This window comes from Staurois parvus, unplaced genomic scaffold (genome assembly GCF_062004578.1).
Source record: "Staurois parvus isolate SC_StPar_1 unplaced genomic scaffold, SC_StPar_1.0 ptg001462l, whole genome shotgun sequence".
In the NCBI taxonomy this organism is placed as follows: Eukaryota; Metazoa; Chordata; class Amphibia; order Anura; family Ranidae; genus Staurois; species Staurois parvus.
In genome coordinates, this window is record NW_028319258.1 from 895,294 (window position 1) to 918,770 (window position 23,477).

At 47.9% G+C, this 23,477-nt stretch overlaps 1 protein-coding gene across 1 annotated transcript in view; it reads left to right on the forward strand.

Moving 5' to 3' along the window:
- The first annotated feature begins 9,177 nt into the window (after positions 1-9,177).
- LOC149435845 (interferon-induced very large GTPase 1-like) overlaps positions 9,178-23,477 on the forward strand; it is a 38,908-nt gene continuing 24,608 nt past the window's right edge. The window contains exons 1-5 of the mRNA XM_089662383.1: positions 9,178-9,321; positions 15,024-15,105; positions 18,118-18,190; positions 18,279-18,374; positions 21,017-21,145. Of these exons, the coding sequence (XP_089518509.1) occupies positions 18,181-18,190; positions 18,279-18,374; positions 21,017-21,145 (235 nt within the window). The 5' untranslated portion in view covers positions 9,178-9,321; positions 15,024-15,105; positions 18,118-18,180. The remainder of the gene's footprint in view (positions 9,322-15,023; positions 15,106-18,117; positions 18,191-18,278; positions 18,375-21,016; positions 21,146-23,477) is intronic.

Sequence of the window (23,477 nt, forward strand, 5' to 3'; positions counted from 1 at the left end):
CTCATTTTAAGGCCGCAGGTCTCCAGGCAAATCCTTGGTAAAAGTAAAGCCCAAAAGAGCTCATGCTTGTTTACATTTCCATTCAATGAGTTTATTGGTCCCCTAAAGGATGCTGATTTCCAGAGTAGTCACTTGACACCCGCACTGTAGGTGTCATTGGTCTACAGTCCGGGGAGGGCATCAAATGACGCCCTCCCACGTGCCCCTGGGGGCTCACACCTGCCGATCTCTGTGGCCTTTTACCACCTGATCACGGCAGATCAACACTCAATGCAGTTGCCAGTTATCGGCTGCACTTTCCTCACGCTGTCAGTGTGAGGAATGTACTGCAAATAACTGGCAATTTGCAGAGGATGGCTCGCCAATGATCATTAGGGCACTGATGATCATTGCCCAGCAGGGCCACCAGTCAGTGCTGCCTATCAGTGGCCATCATTGGTGTAGATCAGTGCTGCATCATCAGTGCTGCCTATCAGTGGCCATCATTGGTGCAGATCAGTGCTGCCTATCAGTGGCCATCATTGGTGCAGATCAGTGCTGCATCATCAGTGCTGCCTATCAGTTCCCTTCATTGGTGCAGATCAGTGCTGCATCATCAGTGCTGCCTATCCGTGCCACCTCATTAGTGCAGTCTCATCAACAGCTCAGTGAAGGAGAAAAGTTACCTGTTTGAAGAATTTGATAAGAGAAAACAAGAGAAACATAGTTTATTTTCACATTGTTAGGTGGTTATGTATTTTTAGGGCAAACAAAAAAAAACACACCCAGCAGCCATTAAATATCACCAAAAGCAACCACTATTTGTGTGAAAACAATGTCAGATGAGTACAGTGTTGCATGACCACAATTGTCATTCAAAGTGCAACAGCACTGAAAGGTGAAAATTGTCCGAGGCAGGAAGGGATTTTAAGTGGCCAGTAGGTAAGTGGTTGTGCTGACACGTCTGCCAGTAATATCTAGTGGGCCCCCCTCCTGGCTTGTTTCATCATCTCATCTGAGACTTCAGCCTAGTAAAACTTTAGAGGTCAACATCAAGAAATGTAGCTACTACCCAATTGTAAAGTTCAAATTGACGGCGACCATTTTACCATTGCCCAAAATGCAGAGGCAAAATCAAAGACATACCAAGATTGAGTATTTTTGGAGCCATTTTCCCGAAGCCAAAAAACCCAGCCAGATCACAATTAAAAGCACACACAAATGTCAATCTTTCTAACTCCCGAAAAAGGAATCCCCAGGGGCAAATCATTTTACAGTGCCCCGCCCCCAAAACAAAGTAAATGAATTCATGCTTTGGGACTCTTATTTAAACATAGGGCCAATAATTAGACTGCTTGAGTTTGGCACATCACATGACTAGCAGGAAGATCTATTCCTTTGCCAGACCTATCCACCCAGATTCTAAAGCCCAAAAGGCACCATAAAGACTAATCTATAGTTCATTGACAAATACACTATATTGGCAACACTGTTGGGATGCCTTCCTTTCCGCACACATGAACTTGAATGGCCCCCCCAGTTTTAGTCCGTAGGGTTCAATATTGAGTAGTCCCGCCATTTACAGCTCAAACAGCTTCAAATTGTCTGAAAAGTCAAGGCCTGGACTGAGCAAAGCTAAAAGGGAAAGCCAGCATGACTGGGGCGTGCACACCAGGCGGAGCGTGTATTTGGGTGGGAGTATATGCAGGAGGTAAGGGGGTGGTTACTCACCTGATTGGAGTACCCAACATTGAGGGGTGGTCTTGCCAGGATTAGGAGGGGGGTTGAGTCTTGTTGGAGGTCAGTCGGAGCTTGTGCCAGCACGGGGGTGGTTTCTTCTTCCTTCTCTGGTACCTGCAAAGAAAACACTAGGCCGTGAGTGACTTGGATGGGATGCTATCCCAATTGTGGGCAGCGGCGGAAGCAAATGGCTTGGAGTGGCTGCGTGAGAGGCTGTCGGAAATGCTGCAAGGTCCCAAGCCCGTGTCACCAGGTCCCTCTCCTGAGCGCACACATGCTCGGCGATCTGTGCCTCCGGTTCGCTTTAGCCCAGAAGTGACAACACAGGTTTGGCGCCACTCTGGGAGCCCCTTAGGGGACCCTCCAGCTCTGCCAGTGAAGCGTCGACCTTCCTTACTCTGGTGGGGGGGCTGGGAGAAATCCTCGTCGCTGCTGGACCCCCGGCAGGAGCACTTCCACGACCACCCGCTCCCCTGCCAACTCACCTTCAGATCGGGACCATGCAGCGGGCTCCGGGCCTGCAGCGGTGGCAGCCCTGTGCAGGAGAAGTGATTGGTCGGCCTTTGGGGGGGGGGCTGGGACCACGCCCCCCAGAAGAAGAGGATCCAGCTCTCCAGCATCACGGCGGGCCTGGGTGGTTGCCGCCGCTCAGCAGGCTGGGACGGCAACTGCAGGGCCCTCCTCGGCAGCCCAGCGAGCCCACAGTGGGCGGGTCTTGGTGGCTCAGAGCTCCAGGGCTGCGGCGGGTGATGACGTCACCCCTGTGTGCAGCCCGGGCTCCAGAGCTGTGACCCGGCATCTTCAGCTCCAGCCCACGGCTGCTGGGCCCAGCGGGCCTATCGTGGGAGGGCGGCTCAGAGCGCAGTGGGGGCGGCACCGGATGACATCACTCCTGTTCCCGGGCTCCGGAGCCAGGAACCGGCCTTTACATCAGATCCGGCCTGCTGCTGCTGGGCCTTCTTTGGCCGCCCAGCGAGCCCATCGAAAGGGGCCAGAGGCTGCTGACGTCACCCCTGTGCACCGCCCAGGGTTTGGAGCCAGCCAGAGTCCCCTGACACCGGATGGGGCTTCGGCTGCTGGGAGTTCCTCTGCATCCCAGCGAGGGAGGGATGATCCGGCAGCTCTGGGCTCCGGTGCGGTGGCTGCCGACATCCTTTCTGTGTGCCTTCCGGGCTCAGGAGCCGTGAGCGATCCTCGAGTGATGTGTGGTGCTGCCTGGGAGCCGGAAGATGCGGAGCGCAGGTCAGAGGGGGAGCTCAGCGGCTCTGAAGATGACGCGGTCCCTTCGCCCCTGCATGGATCCGGAGTGGTGGCTGTGAGTCCCAGTGGGCGGATGCAGCCTGGTGAGTTGACTTCTGCGGCTATTTTTCTGTTGTCTTCCTCTTCTTCTCTGTTTGGGGGTTTTCGAGACTTGGGGAGTAGCGCTTTGGGGTTTGCGGCGGCGAGTGGGTCTGGGGTTACTGGGTTGCTGCGTTGTTGCTGGGGGGTTCCCTGGGCACTGATGGGGTTGTTGGTATGCTGCTGGCGGGTTTTAGGGATGTTCTGGCGTGTTGTGAAGTGGGGGTGGTGGCTCGGGCTTCGGCGCCATCTTTGGCCGCGTGGTCGGCTGTTCAGGCTGCGGTATCTGGGGGCGGTGTTGGCTCCATGGGAGGTAGAGACGCTGCTGAGGGGGTGCCCCCGCGGGTGGTTACGGTAGCTATGCCGCAGTTCACTGGAACCTCTTCTGCCGTTAGGTCGGCGGTGGGTGGTTCTTCCAGCGCTCCCTCTGAGGTTATAGGGGGGAAGCGGCTGTTGATGGTCCTGGGGCCGACGGCGGGGAAAAGGCGGTTCCGGGGTTTGATGGGGTGCGTTTGGCGGACGCGGCCAAATGTGAAGTTTATGTGTGCTTTGAGGAGCCCTTGGGGTTCATCTGAAGCCGGAGGTGAAGGAGCGTATTTGGAAGGGTGAATATGTGGAGATATTTTCTTTGTGGCCGTTGGAGAAATTCAACTTGGACAAAGTTCGGCCAGACGAGAGTAAGAAGGAGGAGGAGGAAAAACGGCGGTTTGATCCCCCGCACTTTCTCTAATTGGCTTTCAATGGTTCACACTGAGGGCAGCAGGTAGATGAACATGAACAGCACCAGCTCAAGCAGGGGTCTGGCTGCAGACTGGAGCTCCACTTTTGACAGGCAACATGTGACTTCCATTCCTGGAATATAATGAAATGCAAGCTGGCTGCACATGATAACCTGAATCCAACATGATGGGAACAATTTTAATGTAAAGGAATCCAGCGCCTTCAGGACCATTGAAATCAATTCCACCATTGGAGTCACATTTGAGTATTCTCCTGCAGATGGAACAGAACTCTCTGGTTCTGGGTTTTAGAGGGAGATAAACTCGTAGGAACATTTAAAAGAAAGGACAATGGAAAAGAGCTGAAGACATGGAGAGTGATAGTTGGGGATGAACTTATACAGGACCCCCAGGTGACCATCCCAGGGCCCAGAGGAGAGCTGCACTCAGCAGACCCCGTCCATAGCCAAGCCTTAAAGGAGACCTCTAGAAGTACCATCATCATTATCTACTGAAGAGGTATCCATTCCAGGCTACATCCAACCCAGGACTGAGGGGACCTCTGATACATTTGATGTAAATGCGCATTTATATTGCGCCTCTGGTGAGTGTGCAATTTATTTGTTTTTCCTGCACGACACCGGATCACATGTGTCACTGGGATTATTCAAGTCACCTTCTTTCAGTTTATTTGTGTGTCCACCATCTTCATCACCTATTGGACTTTCAATAATACTGTTTATCACAGATTTAAGTGGATGTTGGTTGTACAAGAATACCTCATATTTGATAAGGACACCGTTTGTCACCATATATGCACCTTACTATATGTAATATTGATTACTTTGATATTTTGACCGTTTATACATATCTTAGTATAAGTGTTTTTTATTTTTATGTTTTTTTATAGCACTGCACTACATATTTTATGATTATTTTAGAAGGTTATGTGGTTCCCTCTTTAGTGTACTAGCTGCATTTCTCTGGTAAGCGCTCGCTGAACCCTGCTTGTTTTGTTTTGCTGTTTTGGTTCTGGTTTGTTCTTGGTGTTTGTCCTGTTGTTTGTCTTGTGTGGGTTCCTTGAGTTTGTTTCTTGCCTGGAAAGCCATTTGTGTCCCGAGGTGTTTGTCTGATTTGTTTTGTCATGGCAGCTGGCAGGGGTCCCTGGGTATTTGATGGCGGTGCTGGAGTGACAATTTGGTGGATTATGGGTTGGGCCCTTCATAGGTATGGGTGTTCCTTCCCAATTATAAGGTCACGTTGGTAATGTGGGAGTTCATTGGCTGTATCTGGGACTACGTAACTGTAGAATTGTCCCTGAGGCGGTGTAGTAGCGGCTGGGGGCCTTTTTCATTGGGTGTCAGATACAGCCGAGTTATTGATGTGAGTAACAGTGCCTTGGAAGACCTTGGACCCGGTTGGGATCATTACTGGCAGTTATTATTGGATTGTACTGTAAGAAGTGTTATGTTAGAGTTATGTTAAATAAATGGCTGCTATGGCCGGTTTTATACCAATGGAGAGTCGCGTGGTTATTTAGGTGGGGGAGGTTGAAGGGGTGGTTGTTTTATGGATTAGGGTGGTAAGTATTTGCCTCGATTTTCTGCATGTCCAGCAGTCATGGAATTACTCTGTCTCCAAAATGTATGTTACATGGGCTTTAGATTCCCCCCCAGGCTGGATTTACACTTTGGTGATGCAGGCATTGTGACTGTGCTGTAGCCAGGAGCGGACTGACCATTTGGAAACTCAGGCACTGCCCGGGGGCCCGGGGTCAGTAGGGGGCCCCATGAGATGCCCCTGGTACCTTTTTCATAGGCTTTTTTGAGTTTGGGAAAGGACGCAGGGGCCCCATGATCCCCTATTGCCCGGGGGCCCCATGAGTTGTCAGTCCGCCCCTGGATGTAGCACACCATTTGTTTTCTCTTTTTTTTAATGCTAAGTGAACATTTTGTGTATTTACCTGAAGATGGAAAAACCGACCAAACCTGCAACGTAGGAGCCCTCCCTCAGGGGTCACTGACATTTGGGGCCCCCTGTAGTCCTGCACAGGCAGGCAACACGTATGTTCTCAGACCTGCATTCTGGAGACAGTAAACAGTCCTTGAGCTTTGTTTTTTGGGTTTATTAAGGATATTGAACTTGGATGGGGTAAAGGGTGTACAGGGTGTACGGGGTGTACGAGGTGTACGAGGTGTACGGGGTGTACGAGGTGTACGGGGTGTACGGGAAGTACGAGGTGTACGGGGTGTATGGGGTGTACGAGGTGTACGGGGTGTACGGGGTGTACGAGGTGTACGGGGTGTACGGGGTGTACGGGGTGTATGGGGTGTACGAGGTGTACGGGATGCCCAAGGAGAATGCGACTGAGGACAGATTCATAGTAACAGTACAAATCCCGTTACAGCAAACTCCTCTGGGAGATCTCCAGCCTCTCCTGGTGTGTCACCCCAGACCCCACATGAATCCTCTTCTCATCCAGCTGTCTGAAGGAAACTCCTGGGGAACGTGATCCAGGGTTCACACTGCGAGTAAAGTTTCCTCATCACATCAGAGTCCCCCCTTTACATCAGAGGGCCCCTCCTCATGTCAGAGGTCCCCCCTTCATATCAGAGGTCCCCTCTTCAAGTCAGAGTCCCCCTTCACATCAGAGGTCCCCTCTTCATGTCAGAGTCCCCCTTCACATCAGAGTTCCCCTCGTCATGTCAGAGTCCCCCCTTCACATCACTACCCTGTTGTGTACTTTGCTCCTCTCACATCTTTCTTATTTGTATCTTTTTGTTGTAATGAGAACTAAATGTATAAAAAGCAAAGTGTGTTCAATGACAGCACAAAGGTGTACATGGGGGGGCTCTGATACCATTCTCTCTACAGACAGGAATACAGATATCAATCATTATAAATGAGATCCTGAAGGCGGAATTACCCCCAAATTATTATTATATGGCAGCTTACCAATTCTCAGAGATGATGGCTGCATTCGTTTTCTTTTGTAGGTTTTCTTTCCTTTCCATCCAGTGATCCGGACAGTAAGTCTGTTGTTTCTCAACAGAACCAGCTCTCCTGCAGATGTAACAGTTAGAGGGATGAGACAAATCATGTAACACTGACAGGGGTGCTGACAATGATCAGCTTTCATTTATGTAAAACCTTTAATGATAAGATTTTATTTTTTATATGTAATCCCTTCATCCCGAAAGGAGAAAAAACTGTTTGCTGTAACTGCTTATAAAGTCCCCCGGCTCACATCTGTGCGGGTGGTGCCGATACGAGCAACTACCTGCAGCCGCACCACCCACACAGAGGAATGCGGGACCCCCACAAATACCTGCACCACCCACACAGAGGAATGGGGGACCCGCACAAATACCTGCACTACCCACACAGAGGAATGGGGGACCCACACAAATACCTGCAGCTGCACCACCCACACAGAGGAATGGGGGACCCACAGAAATACCTGCACCACCCACACAGAGGAATGGGGGACCCACACAAATACCTGCACCACCCACACAGAGGAATGGGGGACCCGCACAAATACCTGCACTACCCACACAGAGGAATGGGAGACCCGCACAAATACCTGCACTACCCACACAGAGGAATGGGGACCCGCACAAATACCTGCAGCCGCACCACCCACACAGAGGAATGGGGGACCCGCACAAATACCTGCAGCCGCACCACCCACACAGAGGAATGGGGGACCCGCACAAATACCTGCAGCCGCACCACCCGCACAGAGGAATGGGGGACCCGCACAAATACCTGCAGCCGCACCACCCGCACAGAGGAATGGGGGACCGGCACAAATACCTGCAGCCGCACCACCCACACAGAGGAATGGGGGACCCGCACAAATACCTGCACTACCCACACAGAGGAATGGGGGACCCGCACAAATACCTGCACTACCCACACAGAGGAATGGGGGACCCGCACAAATACCTGCAGCCGCACCACCCACACAGAGGAATGGGGGACCCGCACAAATACCTGCAGCCGCACCACCCACACAGAGGAATGGGGGACCCGCACAAATACCTGCACCACCCACACAGAGGAATGGGGACCTGAGGGCGGGTGCCATTAATTCTAACGGCATGCCACCCGCATTGGAAATCGCAACCGTACTGAGGTCCTCGGTTCCCATGTGGGCTGCGATTTCCCAAGTAGTGCCGGGACTTCTTCCCTGTGTGTCCCGGGGCACAGGAGTCCATTCAAATTAATGGTCTCTTGTGCCCGCGCAAATCACAGCCCACACGAACGCACAGATGTGAACCAGGGGTTAGCTGGAGTTTGTCTTCATTTTGTTAGTGTATCTAAATCTGATAGTACACCTAACACTCCCCTCCCCCAGACTGACAATGCTGCTGTCCAAAGGTGCCCCTGTGCTGAATGGGGGACTCTCAATACAGAAGGGGTGTTACTGGCCAGATCACCCGGTGAAAACAGAGGGGGGGAAAAAGCTTTAAAAAAAAAAGAAAACAAATGCAGCCGCCACATCTAATGATCGGTAAGCTGTAATTTATTATTTATTTCAGGTACTTATATAACACGATCAATTTACACAGCACTTTACATATATATTGTACATTCACATCAGTCCCTAACCCTCAAGGGGCGTACAATCTAAGGTCCCTAACCCTCAAGGGGTGTACAATCTAAGGTCCCTAACTCACATTCATACATACACATACTAGGGACAAGGCAGACAGGAGCCAATTCACCTCCCAGCATGTGTTTGGGAGGAAACCGGAGTACCCGGAGGAAACCCACACAGGCATAGGGAGAACATGCAAACTCCAGGCAGGTGGTGCTGTGGTTGGGATTATGAACCAATGACATGAGTACTGCCAGGGGAAGAGCTGACCATTTAGCCACTGTGCTGCTAATATAATAAATGTTTGCTTTTGGGTTTAATACCGCTTTCAGAATACCATTTATAATGATTAATGATTGTAGTGGGGGGTGGTAACAGAGAGCCCCAGTCACACATCTGTGTTCCCATAAAGTACACTTTGTTTTTTGATACATTTTGTTCTTATTACAGGAAAACAATACAAAAAGAAAACACGGAATAATCCTGGAGGTGATTGGCTGCTGGGCTACAAGAGAAAGTAAAAAAGAAACAAAGTTAAAAAAAGAGAAAAAACAGGAATAGAGTACAAGAGGGGAAGAGTCAGGCTTTGCTCTGATTGGAGGGATTTGGGGTCCCTTTAGTCCCCTCCCCCCATCCCCTGTCTGTATTATAGTGTATGTGTTTCTTGTACACACTGCGATGGTCTGGGATGGATGGGGTGGATGGGATGGAATGGGATGAGTATATGATATATCTCTCCCTATACACAGGCTGCTGTGTGATCAGAATGGAGGGGGGGAGGGGAGGACAAAGTAAAAGTGAAAGAGATCTCGGTGTTTGCAGATCAGTTGTGATTTCCTGGTTGTGACACGGCAAGGACTGTGCCCCGTCCACCCTGTACGGGGTCACCTTTCGCTGAGCCTAGAGCCCTCACTGACTGCGGGGTACCCCGGTGTGCAGGTAAGAGGGTCCGACCGGAGGCCAGACAGTCATCGGTCAGTCATCATTCGGACCAGGGATCTCCAAACTACAGCCCAGGGGCCAAACCCGCCCGCTGCAAGATTGTATCTGGCCCTCTGATGTAAGAAGGGACTCTGATGGAGAGACTGATGTCATGGGGGGGGGGAGGGGGGGCTCTGATGTAAGGGGCTATGATGTAAGAGGGGACTCTGATAGAGAGACTGATGTAAAGGGGGAGCTCTGGAAGAACCCTCTACAAACTAGTGTGCAGAGGGTTCTTCCTGAATTTCTAGTGTGTGGTCACACCCCTCTGGCACCTGATAGATAAATGCATGTACATGCTATTGGGATTGGAGCACAGGTCTATCTTGTTTCTGATGAGGGGGGGGGGGCTCTGATGTAAGGGACTCTAATGTAAGAGGGGACTCTAACCTAAGAGGAACCTTCATGGGGATTCTGATATATGGAGCTCTGATGGAGATCCTGATGTAAAGGGGGGGGGGACTCCAAAGTAAAGGGGGCTTTGATGGAGACTCTGCTGTAAAGGGAGACTCTGATGTAAGGGACTCCAAAATAAGGGGGGCTTTAATGGGGGTCTCTGATGTGAGGGGTTCTAATGGGGACCCTAATGTATAAGGGGGACTCTGAGGTAAGTAGAACTCCGAAGCAAGGGGGACTTTATTGGGGTCTCTGATACAAGGGGACTATCAGATACAGGCATAGGAGGACTCTGAAGTAAGAGAGACATTGATGGGAACCCTGAATTAAAAGGGCTCTCATGGGGACCCTGATGTAAGGGGGGGACTCCAAAGTAAGGATGACATTGATGGAAACTCTGATGTAAAGGGGCTCTGATGGGGATCCTGATGTAAGATGGTTTTTAAGGGTGATGCTGATGTAAGGAGGGCTCCGATGGGAACCCTGATGTAGAGTGGGACTCTGGTGTAAGGAAGTAAGGGGGACTTTAAATGGGTCTGTGATATGAAGGGCTCTGATAGGGATCCTGATGTAAAGGGGGACTCTGATGTAAGGGAGATTCTGAAGTAAGGGGAACTTTATTGGGACTCTCATGTAAGGGGGGACTCCAAAGTAAAGGGGGCTTTGACGCATACTCTGATATGAGGGGGCTCTGATGAGGACCCTGATGTAAAGAGAGACTCTGTTGTAAAGGAATCCAAAATAAGGGGGACATTAATGAGATTCTCTGATGTGAGGGGCTCTGATGGGGACCCTAATGCATAACGGGGACTCTGATATAAGTAGGACTCCAAAGTAAGGGGGACTCTGATATTATGAGGCTCTGATAGGGACTCTAAGTTAATGGACACTCTAATGTAAAGGGGACTCCAAAGTGAGACCCCAGATTATTGGGAAGTTTGGAGATCCCCGATTATTGGGAAGTTTGGAGCCCATCGATTATTGGGAAGTTTGGTGATCCCCGATTATTGGGAAGTTTGGAGCCCCCCGATTATTGAGAAGTTTGGAGCCCCGATTATTGGGAAGTTTGGAGCCCCGATTATTGGGAAGTTTGGAGCCCCCCGATTATTGGGAGGTTTGGAGCCCCCCGATTATTGGGAGGTTTGGAGATCCTGATTATTGGGAAGTTTGGAGACCCCAGATTATTGGGAAGTTTGGAGCCCCGATTATTGGGAAGTTTGGAGCCCCCCGATTATTGGGAAGTTTGGAGCCCCCAGATTATTGGGACGTTTGGAGATCCCGATTATTGGGAAGTTTGGAGATCCCCGATTATTGGGAAGTTTGGAGCCCCGATTATTGGGAAGTTTAGAGCCCCGATTACTGGTAAGTTTGGGGCCCCAATTATTAGGAAGTTTGGAGACCCCCAGATTATTGGGAAGTTTGGAGCCCCGATTATTGGGAAGTTTGGAGCCCCCTGATTATTGGGAAGTTTGGAGCCCCGATTATTGGGAAGTTTGGAGCCCCCTGATTATTTAGAAGTTTGGAGCCCCAATTATTGGGAAGTTTGGAGATCCCCAATTATTAGGAAGTTTGGAGCCCCGATTATTGGGAAGTTTGGAGCCCCCCGATTATTGGGAGGTTTGGAGCCCCCCGATTATTGGGAGGTTTGGAGATCCCGGTTATTGGGAAGTTTGGAGACCCCAGATTATTGGGAAGTTTGGAGCCCCCCAATTATTCGGAGGTTTGGAGCCCCGATTATTGGGAAGTTTGGAGCCCCGATTATTGGGAAGTTTGGAGATCCCGATTATTGGGAAGTTTAGAGCCCCGATTACTGGTAAGTTTGGGGCCCCAATTATTAGGAAGTTTGGAGACCCCCCGATTATTGGGAAGTTTGGAGCCCCGATTATTGGGAAGTTTGGAGCCCCCTGATTATTGGGAAGTTTGGAGCCCCAATTATTGGGAAGTTTGGAGCCCCCTGATTATTGGGAAGTTTGGAGCCCCGATTATTGGGAAGTTTGGAGCCCCCCGATTATTGGGAAGTTTGGAGCCCCGATTATTGGGAAGTTTAGAGCCCCGATTATTGGGAAGTTTGGAGCCCCAATTATTGGGAGGTTTGGAGCCCCGATTATTGGGAAGTTTGGAGCCCCAATTATTGGGAGGTTTGGAGCCCCCCGATTATTGGGAGGTTTTGAGTCCCCAGATTATTGGGACGTTTGGAGATCCCTATTATTGGGAAGTTTGGAGATCCCCGAATATTGGGAAGTTTGGAGCCCCGATTATTGGGAAGTTTAGAGCCCCGATTACTGGTAAGTTTGGGGCCCCAATTATTAGGAAGTTTGGAGACCCCCCGATTATTGGGAAGTTTGGAGCCCCGATTATTGGGAAGTTTGGAGCCCCGATTATTGGGAAGTTTGGAGCCCCCCGATTATTGGGAAGTTTGGAGCCCCGATTATTGGGAAGTTTGGAGCCCCCCGATTATTGGGAAGTTTGGAGCCCCGATTATTGGGAAGTTTAGAGCCCCGATTATTGGGAAGTTTGGAGCCCCAATTATTGGGAGGTTTGGAGCCCCCCGATTATTGGGAGGTTTGGAGAGCCCCGATTATTGGGATGTTTGGAGATCCCGATTATTGGGAAGTTTGGAGCCCCCCCGATTATTGGGAAGTTTGGAGCCCCCCAATTATTGGGAGGTTTGGAGCCCCGATTATTGGGAAGTTTGGAGCCCCGATTATTGGGAGGTTTGGAGCCCCCCGATTATTGGGAAGTTTGGAGCCCCGATATTTGGGAAGTTTGGAGACCCCTGATTATTTGGAAGTTTGGAGATCCCGATTATTTAGAAGTTTGGAGCCCCAATTATTGGGAAGTTTGGAGATCCCCAATTATTAGGAAGTTTGGAGCCCCGATTATTGGGAAGTTTGGAGCCCCCCGATTATTGGGAGGTTTGGAGCCCCCCGATTATTGGGAGGTTTGGAGATCCCGGTTATTGGGAAGTTTGGAGACCCCAGATTATTGGGAAGTTTGGAGCCCCCCAATTATTCGGAGGTTTGGAGCCCCGATTATTGGGAAGTTTGGAGCCCCGATTATTGGGAAGTTTGGAGATCCCGATTATTGGGAAGTTTGGAGATCCCCGATTATTGGGAAGTTTGGAGCCCCGATTATTGGGAAGTTTAGAGCCCCGATTACTGGTAAGTTTGGGGCCCCAATTATTGGGACGTTTGGAGCCCCCCCGATTATTGGGAAGTTTGGAGCCCCCCGATTATTGGGAAGTTTGGAGCCCCCCGATTATTGGGAAGTTTGGAGCCCCCGATTATTGGGAAGTTTGGAGCCCCCCCAGCAGACATTAATTCACACAGTGTTGCGTTGAGATTCCTGTGCGAATTACATGCGGTGTCCCACAACGCATAGCATGAACCCGGGCTCAGCCCTGTGTTACCCTATAAAGCTGCCTTCTGTACTGCCTGAGCTCAGGGCTGATAGGAGAGCCTCTCTATTGGCTGCTGGAGGAGGAGAAACCTCTCAATGAACAGACCCCGTTCCTTATCTGTCAATTGTAACATTAGTTCGTATTTCTACAATGTAATCCTGGCAGCACCTTTGTTACAGTTTTATCAATGCCTGAGCTCAGGCAGGAGATAGGACGGCCTCTCTGGGGTCCTTGAAGCCTGACTCTCAGCCTGACGCTCCTCGCCTATGTGGGAGGGAATACAAGCAAATAACTGAAGATCGGCTTATGCGTGTTTTTCTGCTTTTTTTTTTAAAGAGTCGTTGGTGATTTTACATCAGTATGCCAGCTCCCGGCTAGGAGGCGATGAGGGGGGGGTCTACTAGAGCGATTGTTCTGGCATTTACAGATAATTCTATAGAAGTCTATGGGGGGCAAAAAAAGCTTTATTCTGATTTCCACCGAAACAATCTGACAATCATTTCTCAGGTCACTGAGGGGTCTATTTCTAAAAAGAAAAAACTCGCCTGACGAATGGTACAGGTATTCGCCCAGCTGGCACCAATTCTGTATGTCGCCCTCCAAAGGATCCCCCCCTTCCTGACCAGGCCATTTTGTGTGTTACGGCATTGTACATTTGTCACTGATCTCTATCGGAGGCACATGGCCACAGTAGGTCAACGATGCATGGTCATAGTAGGTCAATGAGGGATGGCCACAGTAGATCAATGACACATGGTCATAGTAGGTCAATGAGGGATGGCCACAGTAGATCAATGACACATGGTCATAGTAGGTCAATGAGGGATGGCCACAGTAGATCAATGATGCATGTTCATAGTAGGTCAATGACACATGGTCATAGTAGGTCAATGAGGGATGCCCATAGTAGATCAATGATGCATGTTCATAGTAGGTCTATGACACATGGTCATAGTAGGTCAATGAGGCATGGCCATAATAGATCAATGACATATGGTCATAGTAGGTCAATGACGCATGATCATAGAAGGTCAACAATGCATGGTCATAGTAGGTCAATGAGGCATGGCCATAGTAGATCAACGACACATGGTCATAGTAGGTCAATGATGCATGTTCAGTAGGTCAATGACGCATGGTCATAGTAGGTCAATGACACATGGCTTAGTAGCTCAATGACACATAGCCATAGTAGGTCAGTCACACAAGTCCATAGTAGGCCTGTGACCCATCACCATAGTAGGTCAGTCACACATGGCTATAGTAGGCCAATGACACCTGGCCATAGAAGGTCAATGATGCATGGACATATTAGGACAATGATGTCATCTGCATCCCTGGCAGGGAAATCACTGGCCACCGTTGATTTGGCAGCAGTGGGCAGGAGTGACAGCTTCCTTCTGCGTTAGTTCTGAACCCAGATATGGACCAAACCCCTAGTTCTTCCCTACCTACCAGCATGTTTTTGCAGTATGGGAAGGAACCATAGTAGCCGGAGGAAACCTACACAAGCACAGGAAGAACATGCAGACTCCATGCAGATGGTGTTCCAGTCAGGATTAAATCCGGGGACCCCAGAGCTGCAAGACAGAAGTGCTAACCACTAAGCCACCCATAGAGATCAGTGACAAATGTACAGACCCACCCGGTGCTGTCACAACTCTTCCTCGTGCTTAAGTAATGGCATTCTTCACCAGAACTGTGAGGGAGGTATGTGTGGGAATCACCTTCACCGATACGGCACCTCGGGTCATTGCAGCAAAGCAAGAAGCAAAGATTGTTACCATCTCCAGGATCAGATATCTGTTCTGTCATTATATACAATGATTGGAGCTTACACACAGACATTGTGTTCTCTCCGCAGATCGCTCTCACGCTGGACAGACGTAAACTTGCATTGTACCTCCTGGTCTTGATTTGTATGGTTTCCTCGGCTCGCATCATAAGTGAGTTCCAGTTTATACTCTTTTTTTTCTAACACATGTTCTGTTAAACCCTTGATGCCAAACCTGAGATCCTGGGGGGCCACATGCAGCCCATTGGCACTTATTTTGTGGCCCTCTGCACACACTAGTCCCTGTTTGCCTCACCTAGGTGCTAGAGAAAGAAGACTATTGGAACGATTTGGTTTCTGTCTTTCATGCTATTATACTTTTTCTGTGCTGTCCATCCCTTTTCCGTTTTTGGATCTTACTGAGATGAATTGCAGTCTCTGACCATCCCCTCTATCATGTCTGCAGTCTCTGACCATCCCCCATATCGTGTCTGCAGTCTCTGACCATCCCCCATATCGTGTCTGCAGTCTCTGACCATCCCCCATATCGTGTCTGCAGTCTCTGACCATCCCCCATATTGTGTCTGCAGTCTCTGACCATCCCCCATATCGTGTCTGCAGTCTCTGACCATCCCCTCTATCATGTCTGCAGTCTCTGACCATCCCCCATATCATGTCTGCAGTCTCTGACCGTCCCCCATATCGTGTCTGCAGTCTCTGACCATCCCCCATATTGTGTCTGCAGTCTCTGACCACCACCCCCCCCGTACTGTGTCTGCAGTCTCTGATGACCATCCCCCCCATTGTGTCTGCAGTCTCTGACCATCCCCTGTAGTGCGTTTGCAGTCTCTGACCATCTACTCTATTCTGTCTGCAGTCTCTGATCATCTCCTGTACTATGCTGCAGTCTCTGACCAGAGACTCTATGGTCATTAATATGGAGTTGACCTCACCATAACCATTGATATGTAATTGTCCCACCATGGTCATTAATATGGAGTTGCTCTAACAGGGCCATTATTATGGAGTTGACTCCACCATGGTCATTAATATAGAGTTGACCCACCATGCCCATTAATAAGGACTTGAGCCACCATGGCCATTAATTTGGAATTGACCTCACCGTGGCCTTTAATTTGGAGCTGCCCCACTATGACCAGTTATATGGAATTGACCCCACCATGGCTATTAATATGGATTTGACCTCACCATGACTATATGGAGTTGACCCACGATATCCATTAATATGGATCTAACCCCCCCTGAGGAAGCCACGTGACCCTGTGGCGTAACGCGTAGGGGAGGGGCTCTGACGTCACGACGCCATCAGTCAGCAGAACGGCGAGTACTGTTATTGTGCACGGGCACACATTGAAACACGCTCTGTATTTTCTTAAGAAATGTAAGTGCGCATTTTATCGGAGACAAATTAAAGTCTTATTTGAAAGACTATGTGGGAATTCTTCTTTTACATGGCCTAAACTGGAGGAGCAAAAGGGGAGAAGAGGAGATAGGAGATTGACCCCCCTAGGACGAGGGGAATATCCGCATCCATCCACCTAGCCCTTACAGCTCAGAAGTATCTGGGAGGCCACCCAGTGGAAGGACAGTAATATTATAGTCCATCTCAACAGCAATATATATATTGTTTACAATATATAAAGATCGAAATCGGGACATTCGCATTGTGTCTAGCTAAGGACAATAAATACATAGCTCCATTTAGAACTTTGGGCTGTACAAGTGAGGTGCACATACAATATCACTTGCACAGTAAGATTATATAGAAGTGTTATTGATTACTTATAATTAATTATTTGATATTAATATTATATTTCAGATTTATCTTTATGCTCATTTTATATTATTTATTATTTATCATTAATTATTATTATTAATTTATTGATGTATTTTGCGTTTTGCACATATATGTCACTTTAAATGGTGGTTTTATTTAATGTCACTGAAATAGCATTCTATTATATTCATTAGGGTTTTCACATTATTGATTTCATAATTTATATAATATATTTTTTAATATTGTCCAATAATTAATTATAGCACAGAAGTTTTTTATTTTTATTTTTATTTTATTATAATTTTTTATATGATCATGGAATAATATAGATTTACATTATTTATTATTTAACACAGTAATGCATGATATGCATGGTTAAAATATTTTAAATATCTTATTTTTAGTAGGTGGAGCGCAACACAACCAATTATTTATTAACCCCACCATGGCCATTAATATGGAGATGACCGCACCATGATCATTAATATGGAGTTGACCCCACCATGGCCATTAATATGGATCTGACCCCACCATGGCCATTAATATGAAGTTGACCCACCATGGCCATTAATATGGAGCTAACCCCACCATGACCATTAATATGGAGTTGACCCCACCATGACCATTAATATGCAGCTGACCCCAGCATGGCCATTAATATGGAGTTGACCCACCATGGCCATTATTATGGAGCTAACCCCATAATGGCCATTAGTATGGATCTGACCCCACCATGGCCATTAATATGGAGGTAACCCCACAATGGCCATTAATATGGAGGTAACCCCACCATGGCCATTAATATGGATCTGACGTAACCATGGCCATTAATATGGTTCAGACCCCACCATAGCCATTAATATGGATCTCACCCCACCATGGCCATTAATATGGAGTTCACCCACTATGGCCATTAGTATGGAGTTCACCCACTATGGCCATTAGTATGGAGTTCACCCACCATGGCCATTAGTATGGAGTTCACCCACCATGGCCATTAGTATGGAGTTCACCCACCATGGCCATTAGTATGGAGTTCACCCACCATGGCCATTAGTATGGAGTTCACCCACCATGGCCATTAGTATGGAGTTCACCCACCATGGCCATTAGTATGGAGTTCACCCACTATGGCCATTAGTATGGAGTTCACCCACTATGGCCATTAGTATGGAGTTCACCCACTATGGCCATTAGTATAGAGTTCACCCACTATGGCCATTAGTATGGAGTTCACCCACCATGGCCATTAGTATGGAGTTGACCCACTTTCAATGTTCTGGGAAGGCTTTCAACAAAATTTTGGAGAGTGTCTGTGAGAATTTGTGATACTGGATGAGAAGATCTGTCTCACAATCAGAATTGTAATTGTAATTCATCCCACAGTTGTTCAGTTGAGCTTGTGAAGACCACTTGAGTTCTGCCAGAAAGGTCCTTGGACAGAAATATATGGATCCTGGTAATACAATAATAATAGTAATGTACAAATTGCTATTAATAGACGTTCTCTAAAGTATTCCAGAATTGTCTGTAATTTGTGTTTATAGATCTGAGGTTCCCCAAGACCACGGAGCGGATCCGCTGGTCGGTGGTGTTAGGTCCTTTGTTCGTCCTGGGTCTCGTTGTGGCCATCATAGGACTAGGTGAGGATATACAATACAGTACATTGATTGCACCCGTTTCTGGTAAAGGGTAAAGGTTGACGTCACATGAACCTTGTCTGTTACCGTGAGATCTGATTGGGAGAGATCACTCGTATCTCCGATTGGGAGGGGTCACTCGTATCTCCCATTGGGAGGGGTCACTCGTATCTCCGATTGGGAGGGATTATTATTATTATTATACAGTATTTATATAGCGCCAAAGGGTTTGCTCAGCGCTGTACAGTAGCAAGGGGGACAGAACATGAGACATGACAGTAACAATACAATACACGAGGGGTTCGAGGGCCCTGCTCTTTGGAGCTTACAGTCTAGGAGGGAGGGGAAGGTGGTACAGGAGGAGATGGCTGTGGGGGATGGAGTGGTGGGAGGAGTGGAGGAGGCCAGTTGTTAGGTGAGGGTGGGGTAGGCTTCCCTGAGGTGGGTCTTCAGGGTGCGCCTGAAGGTGATGAGGGTAGGTGACAGTCTGATTGATTGGGGTAGGGAATTCCAGAGGGTGGGGGAAGTCCTGGAGAAATCCTGCAATCGGGCATGGGAGGAGGAGACCAGGGAGCTAGAGAGTAGGAGGTCCTGTGAGGAGCGGAGGGTACGGGCAGGGTAGTATTTGGGTATCAGGTCAGTTATGTAGTTAGGGGCAGTGTTGTGAATGGCTTTGTAGGTCAGGGTTAGCAGTTTGAATTTGATGCGTTGGGCAATTGGGAGCCAATGAAGGGATTGGCAGAGGGGGGAGGCAGATGTGGAGCGGTTGGTGAGGTGGATGAGTCTAGCCGCTGAGTTCAGGATAGACTGGAGTGGGGATAGCGTTCGTTTGGGTAGGCCGGTGAGGAGGGAGTTGCAGTAGTCCAGGCGTGAGATGATGAGGGAGTGTACGAGTTGTTTGGTGGTGTCTGGGGTGAGGAATGTGCGTATCTTGGAGATGTTGCGGAGGTGGAGCCTGCATGACCTTGATAGTGATTGGACATGAGGTAGGAAGGAAAGGTTGGAGTCCAGGGTGACACCTCGGACTTTGGCATGTGGGGTGGGAGTGATGGTGGCGTTGTTAGTAGTGATGAAGAGGATGGGGGGGGCGCAGGGTGGGGGGAAGACCAGGAGCTCGGATCACTCGTATCTCTGATTGGGACCTAAGCTTTGGGCTGGTTTACACTACAGAAACGCAGTCCACATGCATTCTGAATACGTTTCTGCATACGCATTGTTGACCTGTTTTTGGAGTGTTCCGGTGCGCTTTTGATACATTTGTGACGCGTTCCGGTGTGTTTTTGATGCGTTCCAGTTTTATTTTTTCCCCTCTTTTTTTCTTCAATTTAAATAGGTCCGTGTGCGTTCAGGTGCATTTTTTAAGACGCGTTCCGGTGCGTTTTTGGTGCATTCCAGTTTATTTGTTCCCATCTCTTTTTCTTTAATTTAAATAGAGACATGCGTGTTCCGGTATATTTTTGATGCGTTCCATTTCATTTTTTCCCCTCAAAGTCGGGCTTGATGTGAACGGGCCGTTAGTCACCGATCACACTGCTGCGATTTAAAATTGCGCAATTTGTGTGCATTTTCTGAAGACTGCAGCCCGGTCACATCAAACCCAACTTTAAAATCATGCGACTTACAGTGAAGTCGCACGATTTCAAAGTCAGACGACACGCCGATTTCAGGTGCGATCCGACATCCGACACAGATGTCTATGCAAATTGCACCAAAAGTAGTGCATGGACCACTTTAGAAATCACACCTGAAATTGGCAAGTCACTCAACTTTGAAATCGTGCGACTTCACTGTAAGTTGCACGATTTTAAAGTCGGGTTTAATGTGACCGGGGTGTAGTCTTCAGAAATTGCCCAGAAATTGCGCAATTTTAAATCGCGGCAGTGTGACCGGTGACTAACACCCCGATCACATGAAGCCCGACTTTGAAATTGTGCGACTTGCAGTGAAATCGCACAATTTCAAGGTCAGGGGACCCGCCGATTTCAGGTGCGATTTACAAGACACCTGACACAGATATCTATGCAAATCGCACCAAAAGCAGTGCATGTAGTACTTTAGAAATCGGTTCGGCTCCGACCAAGTCAGAACCGATATGATCGCTCCAATTGCCGACAATAGGGTGCGACTTGAGATACGATTTGCAATTTAAATTCATCAATGTAAATAGGGACATGTGCATTCTAATGCATTTTTGGTGCATTTTCTAAGCATTTTTAAGACGTGCGCTGGTGTGTTTTCGATGCGTTCCAGTTTATTTTTTCCCCTCTCTTTTTCTTCAGTTTAAATAGGGACATGTGCATTCCGGTGTATTTTTGGTGCGTTCCGGTGTATTTTTGATGCGTTTTGCCTGTTCTTTTTTTTCTGCTTTCGGAACGTGCCGGAACTGCAAGCACTGATGTGAATGATGACATTGACCACCATATCAACGACTGAACCGCATGGAGTGTGAACTGCCCTAAAGGAGAACTCTGCTCTCCTCTCAGTCCGTGTCCTGGAGGCCGCAGAGGAACCCGACATTGTGATTTGGACCCACAATAGTTCCTTTCCATTCTTTATTTGTAGATTGTTTCTTTTTTGTCTGGAACAGGAGGAACAATAGATAGTAAATCAGAGTGTGTTTGTCTGCCCCGGCTGTGTCCTCACAGGGAGAAGAAGATTGTGGAAACGACGAAAACCCACGGATGAAGAAGGCGCTGAAATTGAATGTGATGATACAGATTGGTCCAAAAAAGTTCCCCCCGATCAATACGAGGAAGAGAGGGAAAATCAAACAGGTGAGAGCAACAAAAATACAAAACACTGTCTGCCCTGCACTTGCCAAATGTTACATGAAGTGCCGGTCACAGCGATTGTGCGATTTGTGAATTAGAATAGCACTTGAAATCGCATCTAATGAATGTGAATGTCGGCGTCTTAACACGTGCGATTTGCTGCAGTGCCGTTTCTAAGGCAATTCTCACATGACTTTTTTCTGCCATTTTGTTGCGATTTCACACATAAAATACAATGGAAATCGCGCTGCAAATCGCAAGAAATCATTGAAAATCTTCACAAGCAGCAATAAAGTCTTCAGAAATGGCACCTGAAACTGCACACAAATCGCGCAAGTTTAAATCGCAGCGGTGTGACCGGTGACTAATTTACATTGCTATTCATCCAGTAAAAGTGCATTCTGGGTAAATCTGGAAACAAAAAATACACGAATGTCACTGGGCTGTTTTCTCTTCTGGTCCAATGTTAGTCATTGATACACAATAGAGTGAATAGGGAAATAACACATTATGGCCAGCAGATGGAGCTGGTGATCGTAGAAACAGAGAAAAGTGAGAGCAGAAAAAGATGGAGGCATCCATCCAGTCTGCCGATGTTTTTTGTGTGTGGTTTTCTTTTGTTTTTTGGGGGGGTTGTTTTTTTTTGGGGGGGTTGCGGGGTTTTTTATCATTTGTGTGTTTTTTAGTTTTTGTTTTTTTTGGGAGGGGGATTGTTTTTTTTTTTGTTAACTTTTTTTGTCTGAGTATAGATCTATGCTTGTCCCAGGCATGTTTGAAGCTATTTATTATTATTATTATTATACAGGATTTATGGCGTCAACAGTTTGCTCAGCACTTTACAATATAAAGGGAGACAATACAGCAACAATACAGTTCAATACAAGAGGGTTAGGAGGGCCCTGATCCTGGGAGCTTACAATCTAGGAGGGAGGGGATTTATTTTGTCTGAGTATAGATCTATGCTTGTCCCAGGCATATTTGAAGCTATTTACTATTGCCCGACTCCCTACCTCTGCTGGAAGTTTATTCCGAGCATCAACTACTCTTTCAGTAAAATAGTACTTTTTGAGATTGGTTTTGAACTTTCCTCGTTACATAGTTTCATAGTTACATAGTTAGTCTGGCTGCAAAAAGACAAAAGTCCATCCAGTTCAACCATTAAAAAGTATAATGGATAAAAGAATTGGATATAAGTAGTATATAAGTATTCCGCTCATGCGCTTGTGGATCTGCAATACATTACAATGCAGAACAAACCCAACATTACAGCGGCCCCGAAAACGTGCAATGCTACCACAAGATAAGAAATAATAACAATGTATTCAGACCACGCAGCTAAATTAAACATGTAACATGTAACATGAGCATATATACCATGTATTTCTAGAGATTCAGAACATCTGTGACTCAAACATGACACCATCTCAGTGATTTACAACATAATTTGCCGTTATTACTGTCCCAAATAGTGACATAAGTGCCCCTGCCTGTGTTCCATCTTGGTTGAAGTGCTTAACTTGTTCAACCAATTCAAAGTGCTCCACAGTGCTCAAAGGTGCCCCACGTGGACTAAAACTCACCCTCAGCTGATGGCCATCTATTTGTAGAGTGGTCTACAACGCTTATGAGGCATTTCCTATGAAGTTGGTTCTCTCCAGATCACCGCAAGTTCAGGATGGACATATCACAGAAAGACCGGGAAGGGGAATCCCATACATACAGTATATGATATTGTAGAATAGATATATAGAATATCTCTCACAAATGAAGTGCCTTTGCCTGGCACCTGGTGTACTCAGCCTTATTTGTGTGTATGGAGGCCACTGGACCAAGCGCTCTTCAGAGCGACGTGCGTTCCATACATCGGAAGTGACATCAGAGGAAGTTGCGTCATCATACTTGATGCGTTTCAATCAAAGATCGTCTTCACATTATAATAGGTCAGATAAAATGTTTTCCTTCCTCTAGGGCCACAATGATCCTCCTACTGGTCCTGGCTTTACTTCCCTTCGACTTTGAATGTGGCTTAGTTATTGGTGCCAGACAGGCTTCCCCTATGGTCCCCTTCCTCTGGGGACACAACTATCCTCCTACTGGTTCTGGCTTTCCTTCCCTTTGACTTTGAAAGTGGCATGGTTGTTGGTGCCAGACAGGCTCCCCCTGTGGTCCCCTTCCTCTGGGGACACAACTATCCTCCTACTGGTCCTGGCTTTCCTTCCCTTTGACTTTGAAAGTGGCATGGTTGTTGGTGCCAGACAGGCTCCCCCTGTGGTCCCCTTCCTCTGGGGCCACAACGATCCTCCTACTGGTCCTGGCTTTCCTTCCCTTTGACTTT